Source organism: Vulpes lagopus, chromosome 9 (assembly GCF_018345385.1).
Source record: "Vulpes lagopus strain Blue_001 chromosome 9, ASM1834538v1, whole genome shotgun sequence".
In the NCBI taxonomy this organism is placed as follows: domain Eukaryota; kingdom Metazoa; phylum Chordata; class Mammalia; order Carnivora; family Canidae; genus Vulpes; species Vulpes lagopus.
The window spans coordinates 36,490,875-36,511,783 of NC_054832.1; the positions used below are offsets into that span (position 1 = coordinate 36,490,875).

General features: G+C 36.6%; 1 protein-coding gene and 1 pseudogene across 16 annotated transcripts in view; both read left to right on the top strand.

Moving 5' to 3' along the window:
- The window catches only part of RGS22 (regulator of G protein signaling 22), a 128,628-nt gene that overhangs the window by 84,751 nt on the left and 22,968 nt on the right, over window positions 1-20,909 (top strand). For 13 of the 16 annotated variants that reach the window (XM_041769722.1, XM_041769728.1, XM_041769729.1 and 10 more), the window contains 4 exons: window positions 11,800-11,994; window positions 14,993-15,085; window positions 17,758-17,930; window positions 18,989-19,151. In XM_041769722.1, the coding sequence (XP_041625656.1) occupies window positions 11,800-11,994; window positions 14,993-15,085; window positions 17,758-17,930; window positions 18,989-19,151 (624 nt within the window). The remainder of the gene's footprint in view (window positions 1-11,799; window positions 11,995-14,992; window positions 15,086-17,757; window positions 17,931-18,988; window positions 19,152-20,909) is intronic. The other 3 variants (XM_041769725.1, XM_041769731.1, XM_041769739.1) reach the window with 3 other exon arrangements.
- On the top strand, window positions 5,324-6,040 carry LOC121499173 (annotated as a pseudogene).

Genomic DNA, 20,909 nt, shown 5'->3' on the forward strand with positions numbered 1-20,909 from the left:
AACAGAAGTCTGTGAAGTTGAATCCAAGTTCTAAGTAAAATATTTGGGATTTTGGCTTTGATAACAGCTATTCAATTCATATGACTACAGTTAGACAAATGTGTGTTTCTTAGCAGGGAATATTTTTTTGCCTTCTTTTCCTTTATTTTCAGCTCTAAATATGTGTTGAGCACTTTTGGATTCTCGTTTTAGAGAAATTTTATAGTTTTATCTACCTGGTGTCAATTAAATATAGGAAGAACATATAATTTATTATCTAAATCAGGACTCTTTTTAAAGTGAAGGGGAAAGTGTTAATAATTATGCCAGGACAGTAGGCTTAAGCCAGAATGAGGTCACATAGCTGCCCTAATTATAGCTTCTTGAGACTTTGGGAATATGCAGTTAAATAATATGAAAAACCCAAACTCACCAAAAAGAGATCAAATTTGTGGTTACTAAAGGTAGGGGTTGGATGAAGGGGAAGTTTAAATGAAGGTGATCAGAAGGTACAAATTTCCAGTTATAAACAAGTACTGGGGATATAACTAACATACAACATGATGACTGTAGTTAACATTGCTGTGTGGTATATACGAAAGTTGTATACAAAAGTTGTTTAGAGCAGATACTCCTCTCTTCACAAGGAGAAAAACTTTTTCTTTCTTTTTTTTTTTTGTATTTATATAAGATGATGGATGATTAAACTATATAATTATTTCACAATATATGTAAGTCATATTATGCTGTATACTTTAAACTTGTACAGTGCTGTATGCCAGTTATTTCTCAGTAAGATTGGACAAACATAGTTGAACAACAACAAAAATATGCATGGACCTCTGTGGCTTCATAGAGGGAAGTCAAAGTGTGAGGTCAGGAAGGAAGGTGGTAGACAGTAGCCTGCAAAGAGTCTCACTGAGCTTGGCTAAATATCTGAATTTTATTTTGTCTCTTGTTGGAATGGAACTGCTGCCTCTTATTTCCTCCCCATATTTTTATGCTTGTTCTGATCAGTTTTTCCTTGTTTCAGTGTAGAGAGTTAAATTCCTAGAACTTACACGAGGAAGAAAGTGAGGAAAGTGGTAAAGAGTCAAAGGTTATGCTGTGAATGATATGTTATTAATGAAAACTAGAAATACAGAGGGAAGGGAGAGGCTTGGAGGCTCTGAAACAATTTGTTATATTATTGAGTCAGTGAGTTTGGTCTGTAGGCTATCCATGTAGCAATAACAAGTTAGCAACTAGAAGCCACAGTTTTGGTTTTTTTTAAAAGATTTTATTTATTTACTCATGAGACACAGAGAGAAAGAGAGGCAGAGACACGGGCAGAGGGAGAAGCAGGCTCCTCACAGGGAGCCCGATGTGGGACTCGATCCCAGGTCTCCAGGGTCATGCCCTAGGCTGAGGCAGCGCTAAACCGCTGAGCCACCCAGGCTGCCCCACAATTTTAGTTCAGGAAAGAAATCAAGTCTAAAGTGGATATTGGGGTTTCTTCTACGTATAGTTAACTGTTAAGTTTTGGGGAATGGACAAAGTCTTTCATTCATCTGTTCATTATTCCTAAATTTAGCATTATGCTAGATACTAGGGATATAGTAATTAGACCCAATCTGTCCTCAATAGACCCTGTGGTCCAGTGGGAGAAACATACAAGTGCAGAGCCCCACAGGAGCATGGAAGAATGATACCGAAGGGGCACCTGGTGTCTCAGTTGGTTAAGCATCTGCCTTCGGCTCAGGCCATGATCTCAGGGTCCTGGGATTGAGCCCTGTGTCTGGTCTCCCGGCTCAACAGGGAATCTGCTTCTCCCTCTCCCTTTGCCTTTCCCCCCATTCATGCTTCATTCTCTCTCTCTTTCAAATAAGTAAACAAATAAAATCTTTTTTTTAAATTTTTTTAATTTATTTATGATAGTCATACAGAGAGAGAGAGAGAGAGAGAGGCAGAGACACAGGCAGAGGGAGAAGCAGGCTCCATGCACCGGGAGCCCGACGTGGGATTCGATCCCGGGTCTCCAGGATCGCGCCCTGGGCCAAAGGCAGGCGCCAAACCGCTGCGCCACCCAGGGATCCCCCAAATAAAATCTTTTAAAAAATAATAATAATGAGGACAGAGTTCAGGGGTCAAGGAAGACTGACTCCTTTAGAATGAATAGAAACCCAGCAAAAGGCAGGAAGAGGGTAAGACTGGAGTGCTTAGAAGGCTAGAGTACATAGTGCAAAAGCCCTGTGAGAGGGTGCTTAGCATGTGTGAGAAACTGAAAGAATGTGAACTGAGAAGAAAATACAGTTGAACATAGAATTTTAATGAATACTTTCTTATAAGGGGAGATAGAGGAAAAGGAATTATCAAAGGAGTCTAAGCATGGAAATAGGTAGAGAATTAGAAGACAGTGATGAAGGCACAGGAAAGAGTCAAGGAGAGGGTAATCAACAATGTTAAAGCTGTAAAAGGAATCAAATATAGTGAAGATTAAGAAGAGAAGCTATTGAATCGGTGTTTGTATGGTTGTTAGTGATCTTAGATCAGTTTCATTGGCTTGAAAACCAGATTGCAGGGAAGCCTGGGTGGCTCAGTGGTTGAGCATCTATGCCTTTGGCTCAGGGCGTGATCCTGGAGACCCAGGATCGAGTCCCATGTCAGGCTCCCTGCATGTAGACTGCTTCTCGCTTTGCCTGTGTCTCTGCCTCTCTTTCTCCGTGTCTCTCATGAATAAATAAATAAAATCTTAAAAAAAAAAAGGAAAGAAAACCAGATTGCAGTAGACTAAGGAGTGGGTGAAAAGGGAATGTGAAGATTTGTAGAGATGGGAAAAAGAGAAGAGTGATAGTTTGTGTACAAAACAGTCAAGAACTTATTTTACAATGGGGAGAGACACCTCATTTGAACAGCTTTCTTGCATAAGGAAGAAGGTAGAATCAACAGCAAAGTAAATTAAGTACATTAGTGCTAAGGAAATAATCAATGTTGCAAGGTTCTGGGGGGAAATGGAGTCAAGACTACACATAAATGGTTTAGTCTTGGAGAGGAGTCTTCCTTTGAAACATTAGAGGAAGAAAAATATTCAGAAGGGTCTTGAGAAGAAAGTTGAGGGCATTCATGCCAGTTTTTTCCCCATTTAAGTGGGACATAAATCTTTTGAAAGTGAAGAAGCATAAGGAACAGTTGGGTTCTTTATGAGAATGGCAAAGTTTAGAAATGGGGAGATAAGATTTGATTAGAAATACTTACCATGCTTTGTGATCACAACTGAGGCTCCTTTTTTTTTTTAAATCTATGTATAACGGAGCCAGGTGTCACAACTTTTTTGGGGAGCTTGAAGATAGAGTTGGAAAAATGAATGAATGATTCAGCTGACTTAGAATTGGGCAGAAGATCAAGGTGGTAGGAATTAAGGATGTTTTAGGAGTGTAGTTGAAATGATGGGCAATCTTTAGACCCATCTTACTAAGAAAGTAAAAAAAAACTAGGTGGTGCACCATTTATTTGGAGGACAGGAAGAAGCCACAGATTGTGCTGAAGGTATAAAGCTTGGTGAGAGGTATAAAAGGATGAAAAATAATGATCAGAAAGAGTAAGTTGTGCTATTAATATAGTATTGGTAAAGTGAAGTGACGCTCATTCTGAAGAAAATCGTAAAGCAGAATTTCAGAAGGTAAAAGCCCAAGCCAAGTGGATATAGTCACATACAGTAACCTGGCTTTACAATAGCATCATGAAATGTCCACGAAGGTATAATGATAGACAATATAAATAGCATTGAGAGTCATCAGACTGAAGATAGCAGCAGATCTTAAAAGACGTACAGAGTGGAGGCAAGACTGGGAAAGAAAGGGAAAAGAAGAGATTTGAGCAGCCACCAGAAGCTGTCATTTGTATCACCGTTATTCTAGTACTTTACCCTCTTTGCTGTTAATTATGTTTTTAAATCAAAGAAATCATCCTGATTTCTATACAAAGAGTTTGATATGTGGCACGTCAAGTTCTTATGTATTTATTTATTTACTTACTTATCAATCTTATTTATTCATGTGAGACAGAGAGAGAGGCAGAGACAGGCAGAGGGAGATGCTGGCTCCTCTCAAGGAGTCTAATACAGGAATTGATCCCAGGACGCTGAGATTATGTCCTGAGTCTAAGACGCTCAACCACTGAGCCACCCAGGTGTCCTTCAAGTTTTTATTTAGACTATACTTTCAATGTAACTGACCCAATGTCTAAGCAGTTGTGTTTTTCCATTAGAAGTTTTTTAACCCCAAATAAAACCTGACCACTGATTTTTAACTGAAATGATTTGGGGAGTCAAATTTACTCTCCTGTGAGGTAAATTTGAAGTTATTGAAGCCAATTCTAGAGACATTTTTAATGTTGTTAATTTGGTCATTTTATTTAGTCTTTAGTTTCTTAATTTATCTTTTTATGACATTCTTTTAATTCATGCACTTTTAAGACTTCCAACTTAGAAAATATTTAAGAATAGATTTCAATCTGACACAAACCTAAGGTATTAGACTAGTTAAATTTACAGGTCATTTTTCTACATTTTCTACAGCTTAGTGTCCATCGACTGATGAATGGATAAAGCAGTTGTGGTATATGTATATATGTACACACACACACACACACACACACACACACAATGAAATAGTACTCAGCCATAAAAAAGAATGAAATCTTGCCATCTGCAAAAACATGAGTGGAGCTAGGGAGTATTTTACTAACCAAAACAAGTCAGTCAAAGAAAGACAAATACCATATGATTTCACTCATATGTGAAATTTAAAAAACAAAACAAATAAGCAAAGGGGAAAAAAAGAGAAAGAGAAGGGAAAACCAAGAAATAGACTCTTAAGTATAGAGAACAAACTGATGGTCACTAGAGGGGAGGTGGGTGGGGAGATGGGTGAAATTTGTGATGGGGATTAAGGAGGGCGCTTGTGATGAGCACCGGGTGTTGTATGGAAATGTTGAATCACTATACTGTATACCTAAAACTAATATTACACCATTTGTTAACTAACTAGAATTTAAATTAAAAGTTAAAAAAAATTAACTCCCAAGGTTAGAAAAAATTGTATGTGTATTTGAAGCAAATTTCGTTTTATTTTATTATTTTTTTAAAGATTTATTTATTTATTCATGAGAGACACAGAGAGAGAGAGGCAGACACATAGGCAGAGGGAGAAGCAGGCTCCCCGCAGGGAACCCAATGTGGGACTCAATCCTGGATCCTGGGATCACGCCCTGAGCTGAAGGCAGACGCTCAACTGCTGAGCCACCCAGGCATCCTGCAAATTTCATTTTAGAAATTTCATTTGGGGCCGCACGTGCCTGCAGCGCGATGCCCAAATCCAAGCGCGACAAGTTTCCTTAACCAAAACTGCCAAGAAAGGCTTAGAACTGAAACAGAACCTGATAGAAGAGCTTCGGAAGTGTGTGGACACATACAAGTACCTTTTCATCTTCTCCGTGGCCAACATGAGGAACAGCAAGCTGAAGGACATCCGGAACGCCTGGAAGCACAGCCGGACGTTCTTTGGCAAAAACAAGGTGATGAGGGTGGCCTTGGGTGGAAGCCCAGCTGACGAGTACAAAGACAACCTGCATCAGGTCAGCAAGACGTTGAAGGGTGAGGCCGGCCTGCTTTTCACCAACCGCACCAAGGAGGAAGTGAATGAGTGGTTTACAAAATACACGGAAATGGACTTGCTCGAGCAGGAAACAAAGCAACTTTCACCGTGACCCTGGACCCGGGGCCCCTGGAGCAGTTCCCCCACTCCATGGAGCCACAGCTGAGGCAGCTGGGCCTGCCCACTGCCCTCAAGAGAGGTGTGGTGACCCTGCTGTCGGACCACGAGGTATGCAAGGTGATGTGCTGACCCCAGAGCAGGCCCGCTGCTGAAGCTTTTCGGGTATGAGATGGCTGAGTTCAAAGTTACCATCAGATACATGTGGGATGAACAGTCTGGAAGGTTCCAGCAGATGGAACCCGAGAGTGCCTCAGAGTCAGCAGAGGAAGAATCAGAAGTGGATGACCAGGGCTGACAGGCCCTGGACCAGGACTGAGGGGCGCCACCCACTGGGCAAACAGCAGGGAGGGCGAGGGATGGACTGCGTTTCTGTAAGGAATAAAGCTATCTGCAGGGTGGCTCCCGTGGACAGCAAAGAGGACTTTTCCTAGAATGAATGAATGAATGAATGAATGAATGAATGAATGAATGAATAAATAATCATTCGGCAAGAGTATGGTTCAATTTGTACTATTTTGCCCAATGAACTATGTACCTTTGTTTTAGGGAAGGAAGTTTCCAGCCCATAGATTGCCTAATTAAATAGAACATCCAAAATATCTTTTAGGTACGCCCCTTTTCTCATGTTTCACAATGTTTAGGAATAGAGAGGTTCTCTGCTGCTGTTCAAGACTCAACTTTTAATACTTCAAAAATTTTAAGTAGCTCCATCTACTAATTTCCCCTATCCTAAGTCTCATTAATGCTGTCAAAACACCTTTTAAGTTCTCTTTATCTTTCTAGGAAGTTTCAATGCATGACTCATGAAATTTCTCTCTCCTTTTTTTTTTAACGTATGAAGCTTTTTCAACATCCACCTAAATCTTTTTTTTAAGATTTATTTATTTATGATAGACACACACAGAGAGAGAGAGAGAGGCAGAGACACAGGCAGAGGGAGAAGCAGGCTCCATGCCAGGAGCCCGATGCGGGACTCAATCCCGGGACTCCAGGATCGCGCCCTGGGCCAAAGGCAGGTGCCAAACTGCTGAGCCACCCAGGGATCCCCCCTACTAAATAACTCTTAAAACATATATAGTTAGTATTTTTTAACTCACCCAATTCCAGTGTCTTTTATCTCCTTTTTCCCTACATTACTATGGGGATAGCCATATATTGGAATCCATCATAATTTAGAATTACTTCAGCTTTAAATTTTTGAACTCTGAAATTACCCCTTTCCGACCATCATTTCACTTTAGAATGCTAGTCTTCCATTCATCCATTTAACAAATATTTATCAAGGGTCTCATGATGTACTGAATTTTATACTACTCCCTTTTACCTGTTCTACATGTCCTTCTCCCTTATCTTCATTCTTTTTTTTTTTTTTTCCCGGTAAGCACTATGCTCAACATGGGGCTTGAACTCATGACCCTGGAGGCAACACATAAGGGACTATTAACTACATAGAGAACAAACTGAGAGGTGCTGGAGGAGAAGTGGGTGGAAGATGAGCTAAATTGGTGATGGGTATTAAGGAGGGCACTTGTGGTGAGCACTGGGTGGTGTATGTAAGTGATGAACCACTAAATTCTACTCCTGAAACCAGTATTACACTATATGTCAACTAATTAGAATTTAAATAACTTGAAACAAAACAAAACAAAAAGAGTCACATGCTCTACTGACTGAACCACCAGGTGCTCCATTCACTCTCATTCTTTGAAACTCCTCTCTACATATTGTATTATTACTATCCTGACTCTAACCTCATTTGCTTTCCTTCCTATAGTAGGGTTCATGGTAGATCATTTCAGTTGCACCTTAATCTGCCCCTTCAATCTCAACTTCTTTCTTAGGCTCTTTTACTATTTCCTCTGAAATTATTCATTATTAGTATGTTTTACAATCAAAATTTATCCATACTTCCTACATATTTATGCATTCTATTGTTCTCTATTTCATCCTGCTCTTACTTTTGTTTGTTTTATGTACATAGTGCAGTCTGCTGGTGATGAATTGTCTACTTCTGTTTGTTGATTTATTACATCTTTGTTTTCTTTTCATTTTATAAGGGTATTTTTGCTGGGTACAGAAATACAGGTTATCAGTTATTTTGTTTTTGCACTTTAAAGATTCAAGGCTAAAGTCTATACCTGGTTCAGCTCTGCTGTTAGGGTGTTTTGAGACCCTAGAGTATTTACAGAGGCATCCCCCCGACAGGTCCTGAACTATAACCCTTGTCCCCTCAGTATTGAGAAACTTCCAAAAATCCCAGTTATAGGTAGTCATAAGGACTTTGGCTGTTACTATATGTGAGAGGAGAAGTCACTGAAGAGTCGAAAAGCAGAGTGTTAACAAAAGGATTTCTCTCTTCGCTGTGGTGAAAAAAATTCTGTCAGAAAGCAAAGAGGGAAAAATAATTGGCCTTCCTCAAAAAGTTGGAAATAGAGCTATCCTTTAACCCAGAAATTGCACTACTAGAGATTTATCCCAAAGATACAAATGTAGTGATCCATAGGGGCACCTGCATCCCAATGTTTATAGCAGCAATGTCCACGATAGCCAAACTATGGAAAAAGTCCAGATGTCTGTCAATAGATGAATGGATAAAGAAAATATGCTGTGTATGTATTTATATTTGGTGTATATATATAATAGAATATTTTATATATGTATATATATGAAATGGAATATTACTGAGCCATCAAAAATTGAAATCTTGCCATTTGCAATGATGTGGATGGAACTAGAGGGTATTATGCAAAACAAAATAAGTCAATTAGGGAAAGATAAATACCATATGATCTCACTCATGTGGAATTTAAGAAACAAAACAGAAGAACATAGGGGAAGAGAGGAAAAATAAAACAACACGAAATCACAAAGGGAGGCAAACCATAAGAGACTCTTAGTCATAGGAAATGAATTGAGAATGCTGGAGGAGTGGGGGGGTAAGAGTGGGACAACTGGGTGATGGGCATTAAGGGGGGGCATATGATGTAATGAGCACTGGGTGTTATATAAGACAGTTGAGTCACCTCTACCTCTGAAACCAATAATACATTGTATGTTAATTAATTGAATTTAAGTAAAAAATGAAAATAAAAAATGAATTTAAAAAATAGAGGACTAAAATAAAATAAAATAAAATAAAAAATAGAGGACTTAGAATGGTGAGAAAGATATATTTGGGAAACTTGGGAGTTAGTGCTGGCAAGAACAGAGATGGAATAAATCAACCTGAATAGGAAGTATTTCCCTCAAATATAAGATATTCTGATATAAATGCCTTTAAAAATCTAAAGCACTGAGGGCACAGCTTTGATATTTATGCAGTTACTGTGGAAAGCAATAAGAATTAGTCAAGATATTAAGTTGTAGTTTTACCCACTAGCTTTTAAAGGTGCAAGAATCTGCTCTAAATAAAAGCTTGCTTGGGACACCTGAGTGGTTCAGTGGTTCAGTGTCTGTCTGCCTTTGGCTCAGGTCATGATTCTGGGTTCCTGGATTCAAGTCTCACTTCGGGCTTCCTACAGGGAGCCTGCTTCTCCCTCTGCCTGTGTCTCTGCCTTTCTGTCTCTGTGTATCGTGAATAAATAAAATCTTTAAAAAAAATAAAAGCTTGCTTAAAAAATAATAAAAATAAAAATAATTTAAAAAAAAGAAAGCAAAGAGGAACCTTAGAGGACCAGTTAAGAGGCTGTTGCAAAAAAAAAAGCAGGCAAGAGGGGAAGATGGCATATAATTTCTTACCTAGCTATTGAAATAACTTCCAAACTACCTCAAATATTGACCTACTCAAACTGTTTCTCTTCCCTAATGCCACAGTGATTTATTTTTAAGATTCATATCCAATGATGTCATTCCTCAGAGAGCTTATGTAACTTTAGGTAAAAAATTCAAATTCCTGACCAGTGGATAAAAGGTCATATTCATGTTCTTTTGGCTTCTGCCTCCCTTTATAACATCCTCTCTTATTGTACCTCTTTCCTTTAGCCAGTGTATCTATTTGGAGCCTAGAATCTCTCCATAGGTCATAAAACTTCCCTAAGCCTTTATGCCACACCCCATATTTTCCTTCTTCTTAAACCATCTTTCTCATCAACTCCCTTTTCTTGCCTCATTGACTCCAACTCATCTTTAAAGATTCAGCTGAAGGATTAAGGATAAGAGAAGCTTATCTTCTCTTGGAAAAGTTTCTGAATCTTTTCCTTTCCCATTCCAAGACATAAATGAGTCTTTTCTGTGGATTTGGTACAGTTCAATAAACATTTATGGCATCTACTCTCTGCCAAGAACAGTTTTAGGAACTGGAGAATGACAATAACTCGCAGTATTTGCCCTCAAGGACCTCATTCTAGAAGAGAAGATACGTAATACATAACTACATTATAGTGTGGTAGGTATAACAGTAGAAAACGACCTTGGGAGGAGGGTGTGAGTGAAGGCTTCCTGGAGAAGGAAAAATTGTGTTGGTTTTTATTTATTTTTGTGTGTGTGTTGGTTTTTAAAGAATAAGAGTTTATCAAGCAGACAAGGTACTTGGGATAAGGTGAATATCCAAGATTGAAGGTATGGAATGGCAAAACAGCAAGGTTTAGGAAAATAACAGAAAAATTGGTATTTGAGTGTAAAATTTAAAAGATGATTAATGAGATGTGAGTTTAAAAATAATGGACGGGCAATCATTGATGATCTTATTTGCAATGCATACTTCTGTTTTAGTATTTATCATACTATATTGCAATGACTGACTTTCATCTCCATGCCACCATGAGTGGGTTCCTTCAGAATAAGTATTGGATCTTAATCATTAATCTTTGCATATATAGTACCTATCCAAGTGTTTATAAATACTCAATAAATACTTATGTCATTAATGTGGACCCTTTAAAACTTTTAAAAGATTATTTCACATAAGACTATTATTTGGTATTAGGTACACATTTCTATCTATCTATCTATCTATCTATCTATCTATCTATCTATCTATCACCTACCTACCTACCTATCACCTGGGTTGAATCGACATTACCAGGTCCAAAACTAAGTAAAAAAATTTTAAATTAAAATTAAATGTATTTAATTAGAGATTGTTAGTAACATTTAAGTCTGATACACAGGGGCACCTGGGTGGCTGGCTCAGTGGTTGAGTGTTGCCTTTGGCTCAGGTTGTGATCCCAGGGTCCTGGGATCAAGTCCTCACAGGGAGCCTGCTTCTCCCTCTGCCTACGTCTCTGCCTCTCTCTCTCTCTCTCTCTGTCTCTTATGGATAAATAAATAAAACCTTTAAAAAATCTGATACACAGATATATATACACACACACACATACATATTGATACTCAGTATATAATATTTTTTAAATAAATGCTATTGAATTACTTCTCAGATGTAAATAGCTGTTATTTTGAGAAAAGACAAATGAATAGAATGGAATAGACATTTATGCAGCTTTTTCTTGGAAGCTAGAAATTCCATGTGTATCTTTCCATTCACTCTTACTTCCTTCTCATACCTCTTCCACAGCATTGGACACCAGATGGAGATATTTTTATAGCAGAAAGGGATAATTAGTAACAGTCTTAAGAACTCTGCAACTCATTTGGGTAGGGAAAGTAATCTGTTGGGTCTCTATATTAGAAGACCAATAGCTCACTTTTCAGCCTAGTGTATTGCCTTTTGTTTCTAAAAGGGCATTTAAGACCATTTTGGAAAGTACCACTAATGTGTTAGAAATATCGTGAACATAAGGGGAAAAGGAAACCTATAACCTGGAATCCATTATAATTATACATAGAAGTAATCTGATAAAAACTTGAATATCCAAATGATAGACTCTTGTGTGTAAGACCCACTGGCAAGTTAACTAAGTACCGATGAAGAAATAGGAAAAGGAAAGAGAAGCCTTTTGAATAAACACACTGTTTTGACTTGAGTAGTTTTTATGCATCTTTTCAAGAAAAAAAAAATCACTTGAGCTTGTTTCCTTCTCTTAACCTTTTTAAAATGCCTTTACTGAGGAACCCACTAACAATTATGGTTTCTCCCAACATCCTCTCTTTCTCCCCCCTTCTCTGTTAGTATCTTTTTGCCACATACATTGCTCCTTCGGCTACTCTTGACATCGGACTCCAACAGGAAAAGAAAAAAGAAATTTATATGAAAATACAGCCACCATTTGAAGACCTTTTTGACACAGCAGAAGAATATATCCTTCTCCTCCTTCTTGAGCCGTGGACAAAGATGGTAAAATTAGACCAAGTTGCTTTTGGAAAGGTATTGTGCCACTCAGAAATGGTGTGTGACCATTCAAGTTTACTACAAAACTGGTGATAAACAGCATTATTAACTCACAAGAGAAAAATGAAAGGTTTCCTAGGGGCCAGGGGCTCAGAGTTAAGATTTGGCAGGCTCAAAATTGGAGCAAGGAAAGTAGTTACTAACTTCATTTTTTGCCAATTTCTCTATTGTTTGTTTCTCTAAAATCTTTGTCATTTTCATTCTTTGTACAAATATTCCTCTCGGCAGAGAGAAATCTGAGTTTTGGTTTCCTGTGAACCACCAAAATATGCCATGATAATGTACTGTCCCTTCTTGCCATTTCTCAGCAGTGGCCTTAATTCTGATTAATGGAAAAAGCCCACTTGATTTAATACTAGATGTTTTATGGTAAATATTACACTTCTGGAAAATAGAAATGTTTTTTTTTTAAATTTTTTTTTTAATTTTTTTTTTTATTTATTTATGATAGTCACAGAGAGAGAGAGAGAGCGAGAGAGAGAGAGAGAGGCAGAGACACAGGCAGAGGGAGAAGCAGGCTCCATGCACCGGGAGCCCGATGTGGGACTCCATCCCGGGTCTCCAGGATCGCGCCCTGGGCCAAAGGCAAGCGCCAAACCACTGCGCCACCCAGGGATCCCTAGAAATGTTTCATATGTATTGTGCGAAACTTTTTCTCTGACTTCAGTGCTGCTATTTTAAGGCACCCCCAGATGTTCCTCAGGTCAGACTGCTTGATTGGATTAAAGTTTCAACACATCTTTTTTAATTCCAAAAGAGGTCATTTTAAGTCATTTTAAGTCTCCATTCTTGAATATTTTCACTGTTCTTATTAATTTGTGGAGGAGATTTCTTTAAATACTAATTCTGCATCACAGATTAGAACCATTCATGGGCATTTTGTATATAAAGTTAATACATATATCCTGTAATGAGGTCACTTCCAGTGGAACTCTGCTGTTTTCATATTGCTATTCTTTGTTCTTATCTCCTCAACAACTTCTTAGTCATGCCTTCTACCAGAAATAATATTTTGGGTAAATTAAGATATAATTCATACTACAACACCCCAGATAGAATTACCTTATTGGATTGTGATTGAACAATTCTTATAGCTCACTGAATTCAGTGATCAAGATTAAAGTTTCCTTCCTGATTTCTCTTTATCCTGAAAAAGTAGCATTATATCTTTTCTACTACAAAAATACTTCTATTACACTAGAAAAGTTAGGCTATTGTATAAAATTTAAAAAAACCTCCCCCAGTCATTATTTAATTTAATTTAATTTTTTAATTGAAGTTTGATTTGCCAACATATAGTATAACACCCAGTGCTCATCCCATCAAGTGCCCTCCTCAGTGCCTGTCACCCATTTATTTACCCCATCTCCCCACCCACCTCCCCTTCCACTACCCTTTGTTCATTTCCCAGGGTTAAGAGTATCTCATGGTTTGTTTCCCTCTCTGATTTTTCCCACTCAGTTTCCCTCCTTTCCCTTATAATCCCTTTCACTATTTCTAATATTCTACATCTGAGTCAAACCATATGATCATGATTGTCCTTCTCCGATTGACTTACTTCACTCAGCATAATACCCTTCAGTTCTATCCACATCAAAGCAAATGGTGGGTATTCGTCCTTTCTGATGGCTGAGTTACATTCCATTGTATACATAGACCACATCTTCTTTATCCATTCATCTGTTGATGGACACCCGAGGCTCCTTCCACAGTTTGGCTATTGTGGACATTGCTGCTATGAACAGTGAGGTGCAGGTGTCCCGACGTTTCACTGCATCTGTATCTTTGGGGTAAATCCCCAGTAGTGCACTTGCTGGATTATAGGGTAGCTCTATTTTTAACTCTTTGAGGAACCTCCACACTTTTCCAGAATGGCTGCAGCAGTTTGCATTCCCACCAACAGTGCAAAAGGGTCCCAGTCATTATTTAAATACAATGTATGGCATAAGAGGAAAATGGACTTGAGATAGGATGTTTAAAAAAAGACTTAGAATTATAACTGACAAAAAGTTTTGGCATTGGTGATGATTCCTATAAAATGTATGGGAAAGTTATATACTCTTTTTAAAAATTTTTATTTATTCATGAGAGAGAGAGAGGGGCAGAGACATAGGCAGAGGGAGAAACAGGCTCCATGCAGGGAGCCCAATTTGGGACTCAATCTCGGTACCCCAGGATCATGACCTCGGCCGAAGGCAGACAGTCAACTGCTGAGCCATCCAGGCATCCCTACACTCTTTTTAAATAAGAAACTAGAAACATCCTTAAATTCATCCGAGACAACTTCTCTAAAAGTCCAGTTGACTGGGTTATATAGACTCTTTCCCAAAAAGAATAATGAAAGAAAGAGACTACCAAAGCTAGCCATTAAATGTAGAAAGTTGTCAGTCTGCCAAACTGATTTTCCATGGAATAAAGAAATGGAGAATGAATTTGTTCTCTTGACTGACTAATGCAGTGCAATACCTACTCTGCAGGCTGAGACCAGCTGTGAGGTTAATCTGATGAATGACACTCTCCTCTCTTGCCACAGCAACAAAACCTTAGCCTACAGATTAATAACAATGGAGTGTGGTCATTTCTTCTACTGTGGATTATTTTGTTCCTAAAGCTAGCAATGCCTGCCTTCATGACTATTATCCTGTTATAGAACATAGAAATAGAAATAGAAAATGCAAATGTGACCTGACATGGGTGCATTGTTAGTTCATGTGGGGTGTCCACAAAGGAGGGATGGTCTCTGATGTCACTGTATCATTATGTAGAAATATTTTATCGCATGCATGGGAAGTCTGAATTCGCTGTAGTTAATTTTTTTATGTTGGTCTTCCCGCTTTTGCCTCCGAACCAATTTAACTTTATTGGCAAGTGCATTCATTTTTGAGCCCACTGTTATTGGCAAATTGTGCATTTTCCCCACTTTTTCATAATGCACATTCTATTGATGTTACGAGCTTTATTATTATTTTATTAGGTGGAGCTGGTGGAAGACACTCGACAGCTAGACTCCACATACTTCAGAAAGCTACAGGCTTTGCATAAAGAGACCTTTTCCAAGAAAGCTGAGGTAAGACAGCTCTCTACTTCTAAAAACAAACTTTTTATCCTGGAGGGGATTACCACTGTATATATTGGCAGGAAGCAGGGGCCAGGAGAGGGGATTCATATATTGAGGAGATCATGGACTGATAAAATAGGGGACAGACTGTTTCATTTTTCTGCTATTTTTTTTGCTTACTATGCTGCCTTTGACAGGTACCGCTTTCCACTGACATATCTAACGACAAAGCCAGAAGGAAGCAGATGAGATAGTGTAGGGAGCCCAGCTACGTGCATTCTTTAGTTAAAAGCCCTCAAGCTATAGTATTCCTTTGAACATTTCTGGTTATTTTCTGTATGGCAGCAGCTCGATTTGTTGTCAGTTCACAAAAAGAGTTAAATTGAGTTTTCCAAACAGAAAAGAAACTGTTGTGTGACAGCAGTAGGCAAAACAATAAAGGGAAAAAAATATGAATAGGATTTGGAGGAGTCAGTAAAAAGATCATAGGATTGACCAAGATATTAAAGTGTTATTTTGATTTATAAATCTGCAACTTTTGGATTAGCTACATAAAGCATGATAGATCCCAAAAGCCATAAAATTAAAAGTGTGTATGTACATAAAAGTGACAGTTCATATTCATATTTATCAACATGGAAAATGCCCAAGACATGTTAACATATAAAAAATGTAGGGAACAAAAAACACTGGGATCATATAATCCTATTTATGTAAAATTATATACATAATTCTACATGTATACATACATGCAAAGAGAGATATCTGGAAAAATGTTCACCAAAATAAAGACAATCAGCTCCAAGTGGTAGGTTTCAGGTGATACATATTTTTTTTTCAGGTGATCTTTTTACTTTCTCTTTTGTGCCTATCTGAAATTTTTGCTCTTTTATGATAAAATTTTACATAAACAGTAAAATTGTTTTTTAAGTGTAACCTTCATGATAGTTGCCTTTTTAACACAAATTCTGTATTTGAGAAATTACTAATTAAAATCTTGGAAAGGTTACATAAAAATCCAAAAAGGCATTTTGTTGTATTTTAAAACCCTAATGAATGAAAATGTTTACAACATTGTATTTTAAGTTTGTATTTTAAATCTTATGAACTGAAATGTGGCATTTTAGTTGTATTTTAAGTTGCATTTTAAACTTTATGAACAAAAATGTATAATACTTCCCATAATCCTTCTCTTTATTGGAAATTGATTTTTAAAATATTGGTAGTTTTCGCTTATGGTCTGGTGCTTTTCAAAAACAAATAGATGGATGAATTAATTATATAAGGAATTCCATAAAGAAAGGAAAGGTTTTTAAAAAATAAGCTTCTCTAGCTCTGCCCTTATATAGAGCTTGTAAACTGCAAAACATAATGTCTTTAAAATGCCTAAAAATTAACTCTTATACAAAGAAGGTTACATCTTCTATTATTAGAAAAGTATTTTGTTACTCTATAACTTTCAAAATTGCTATAAATAAAAAAACATTTTATGTTCATAATACGTTGTTAAGAAAAAGAACCAAGTTACAAAATCATACATAGTTGTACAGTCCTGTCTTGTTTTTTTTTTTTTTTCTGTTTTGGTTTTTTTTTTTTTTTTTTTAATACCTATGAAAGATCTTTCTTTTATTTATTTATTTATTTTATGATAGTCACAGAGAGAGAGAGAGAGAGAGAGGCAGAGACACAGGCTGAGGAAGAAGCAGGCTCCATGCACCGGGAGCCTGATGTGGGATTCGATCCCGGGTCTCCAGGATCGCGCCCTGGGCCAAAGGCAGGCGCCAAACCGTTGCGCCACCCAGGGATCCCTCTGTTTTGGTTTTTAATAAACTGTGTGTGTGCAAAAAAGACTAAAATATTTGTATTTAAAAATGTTAGCTGTGGTTATCTCTGAATTGGGTAGTAAGATGTATGCTTTTTGTTTTCTTATTATAAAAGATGTATTACTCCCATACTAACAAAAATAAAATATTTTATAAGCAAATATATAGTAAATGTTTATTGAATGTTCCTGAACAGAAGGGAATGGAACAGCAAGGAACAGAACAGAGTTTGATAGGAATTAGAGCCAGATTCTAAATTCTTTACTTACTTCTACCTAGCATTGTTAGATGATGTTGGTCTAATCATTTTTATTTGTTTCTCTTTTTAAATTTGGAAAATAATTTGCTGAATTTTTTCTTCTTTTTTATTTTTTCTGGTAAAGATTTTATTTATTTATTCACAAGAGACACACAGAAAGAGGCAGAGACATACATAAGCAAAGTTCAGAGAAGCAGGCTCCTTGCAGGGAGCCTGATATTGGACTCGATCCCAGGACCCCAGGATCATGCTCTGAGCGGAAGGCAGACACTCAACCACTGAGCCACCCAGGCGTCCCTGAATTTTTTTTCTTTAAATAGAATTGACACTTTCATCTTGTATTTTTTTTATTTTTATTTTTTTACAATTTTACTTATTTATTTGAGAAGGAGGGAGGGAAAGAACAAGAGAGAACACAAATGGGGACAGTGGCAGAGGGAGAAGCAGAGTCCTTGAGAAACAGGAAGCCCAACTCAGAGCTTGATTCCAGGACCCAAAGATCATGACCTGAACCAAAGGCAGACACCCAACTGACTGAGCCACCCAGGTACCCTTAATTTGCTTAAGAGATTTTTTTATGAAAAGTATTATTTCACTAGGACACTACTTGTGAAATTGGAACCGGTATGTCACGGCTTCCTGAGGTCTCTAAAAAAACAGAATACTGGAGTAATGTTCCTGAAGAATATAGGCACTTTAATTTTAATGACCTGCTTAACAACAAACTGGAGTTTGAACATTTCCGTCAGTTTCTTGAGGCTCATTCTTCAAGGTAGGAAACATAACCATTTTAAAATGTATTTCTAAAAGAAAAAAAATTTAAAATTAAATGTATTTCTCTTAAAGCATCGTTTTTCTAAGTTTTTTTTTTTTTTTTTAAGCTACTTACTTTGTTTGAAGATAGTATGAAAGTGATTTGGTGCTAGATTTCACCCAGGACAGTAAAAAGTAATGAGCATACCTATCTGAAATCTGTATGGGTAACTTTTCATTGGGGAGTGCATTTTGATAATAATAACTTCCCAAATGGTATTTTAAGTAGTCAAACAAGATTTGTTAATAGTTTTAGCATTGGTTAAATTAAAACATCAGCATGTTTTATTCTTTTGCTTTTCTGCTGTTTCTTTTGTTTTCATTTTTCTCCACATGTGCTTTAATTAGTACCTCTGAAAAGTATCTCCTTTATATTTTTCTAAGCTATTGAAATTACTACTATAATACTTTGTAATTTTTTTAATACTTTGTAATTTTTATTAGCCAATACATAAATGAAACATTGTAGCTTTACACAGAATCTTGGAACCTTATATTTATCTAACATAAACTGAAATATCGATCATATTTTTTCCAATAATTTTCTCCTAAGTTAACAGAAAAGTTTTAGACCTGGGAGCCAAATTTCACATATATAGTTTCCCTTATTATTGATGAGAATTGTTCTAAATTTAGCATGTTGCCAAATAGACATGCAGTAGATGGAAATTTTCCCAGGTTTGATATCAACAATACGAGTCCATTATTAATGGAGGAACTCCTAGTTTTATTTATTTACTTTATTATTATTATTATTTTAAAAATTCTTTTATTTAAATTCAGTTTGCCAACAGGAACTCTAAGACCCTACCAATAACAGTGATAGATTCTTGTCTGATCCCAGTACTCCTGAGTACATTCATATATTTAGCCAAGATGAGACATATTATTGAACTCATTAGTTTCATGATCTAATCAGTTCTGTTAACTAGTCAAGACAGCAACTTGTTTGGTGGTTAGTAGAATTGAGAGAAAAAAAGTAAGGAGGAATGTACTTAGTTTTTGTTTTCATTTTAGTTTGGACCTTATGTGCTGGACAGACATTGAACAGTTCCGAAGAATAATTTATGGAGACCGAAAGCAGAGGGAAGCAAAATCTATATATATTAAAAACAAATACCTTAATAAAAAATATTTCTTTGGCCCCCAAAGTCCAGCTTCTCTATATCAGCAGGACCAGGTATCAATATGTAAACATACTTTCTTTATTGAAATGTGAAAACCAGTTATTTATTTCTTTTTGCCAACAATTGAAATTCTTTTTTTTTTTTTTTTTTTTTTGCTTTTATGGTTTATAATGTTAGACACTTTGGGTATCTTTTTTAAAAAGTTTTAAAGTATCTACAAATTAAATGCCTTTAAAATTCATATCAACTGTACTATAAAAACAGTTATTTAAAAAAGTAATTTATACAATAAAAATAGCTTTTATTCATCTAATCATCCATTCACCCAGCAAATATAAGTGCCTGTGACATATAATGTCATTATTTACTATATTATTATTGTCATCATTATTTCTATATGTCATTATTATACCATATGGTGTCATTATTTATGGCAAAAAGGTCAGATTGGGATTTGGCAGTGGGACTGAGCATTCATGTAACACTCAGATCACATGAAATATTGCTCAGTTTTATGCTTTTGAAATAAAAGAATTAAGTGTTATAATTAATTTGAAGTTTGCTAGTACCACTTACTACCTGGAGATCAAATGTGTAATGTTTGATATCTTTATTTTAGTAGTTTAAAAGGATGCATATCCTAATGGTGTACATTTTTAAATACAAATCTCAGATTAATACTAAATTCAGTAAATTAAAGAAAAATTCAGAAATGTTCATCAGTAGGACATACCAAATTAAAAAGCTAGATCTTCCAGGAGTAAAATAAGCAAAAGGTTTTGGGAATAAGAAGGAGAAGGAATTCTGAAATTAAGCAATCTTTACAAAATGCCTTGCCATTTTGTTCCCTGAGATACAAATCTGGGATGTATTAGCAAAAGTGTTGGGTATCTCAATAAGCACAAGTATGAAATAAACTCACGGGAGGCATTTGTTTTCTGTTTGGCTGGGGCTACATTGTATGAGGTTTCATGGTATCTAATGCTACTGTGTGAACCCTCCATAGTGGAACATGCTGAGAATTTAAAAAAATTCTCAGTGGAAAAGTTATCCATTGCTGTCATAGCAAATGATTGTGTTTACTACAGAAGAGTTTCCCCAACAACCTTTCTTCCTCCTCTCTGGCTTTACTTTTATTTTTGTTTACGTTTTTATATTTAAGGATATCCATTATCACATTATGTTCTATATTGATTTTGCTAGTTCTAAATTCAGTGGGGTGAACAGGCTTTTCTCTGCTTAGCCAAGCAGCCTCTTCTCTTTTTTCTTTTTTCTTCTTTTTTTATATTAAAAAATCAGCGTTATTAACAGATGGCTAAGAGGGCTTCTCTTTTGTTTTGACGTAAAACAATTATTTTATTAGTAGAATTTGATTGATTTTATTAATCAAAGGGAAATTAAGAAGAAGGTAATTTCTCCAGTGAGAGGTCCAGAAGTTTCAAGTGGTGTATACACAGAAACACGTAGAGAACAGAATGATTTAGAGGAGGAAATAGCCATTCATAGGTTGTTGAAGCCAATACTTACACAGAAGGAAGATCTGGGCTGCAGAGAAATTGTGTTTCGTAAAAGGTGCCACTTGTACAGATCAGAGACTGTTGTCTGTATAACCTGGTCATTCTCTACTTCCTGCTACTTCTGTTTTCTTCTTTGAAGTTGTTGGGGCAGCCCTGCATTGCTAGCACCACCATCATCTCACCATCTCCCCCCGCAGTGTATTTAAAATATGTGATTCAAGGTTGTCTCCTAACTAATTTGTGCCCCATTTTCCTCATACACAAAAGAAAATGCTACCTTAAACTAGTCAATCT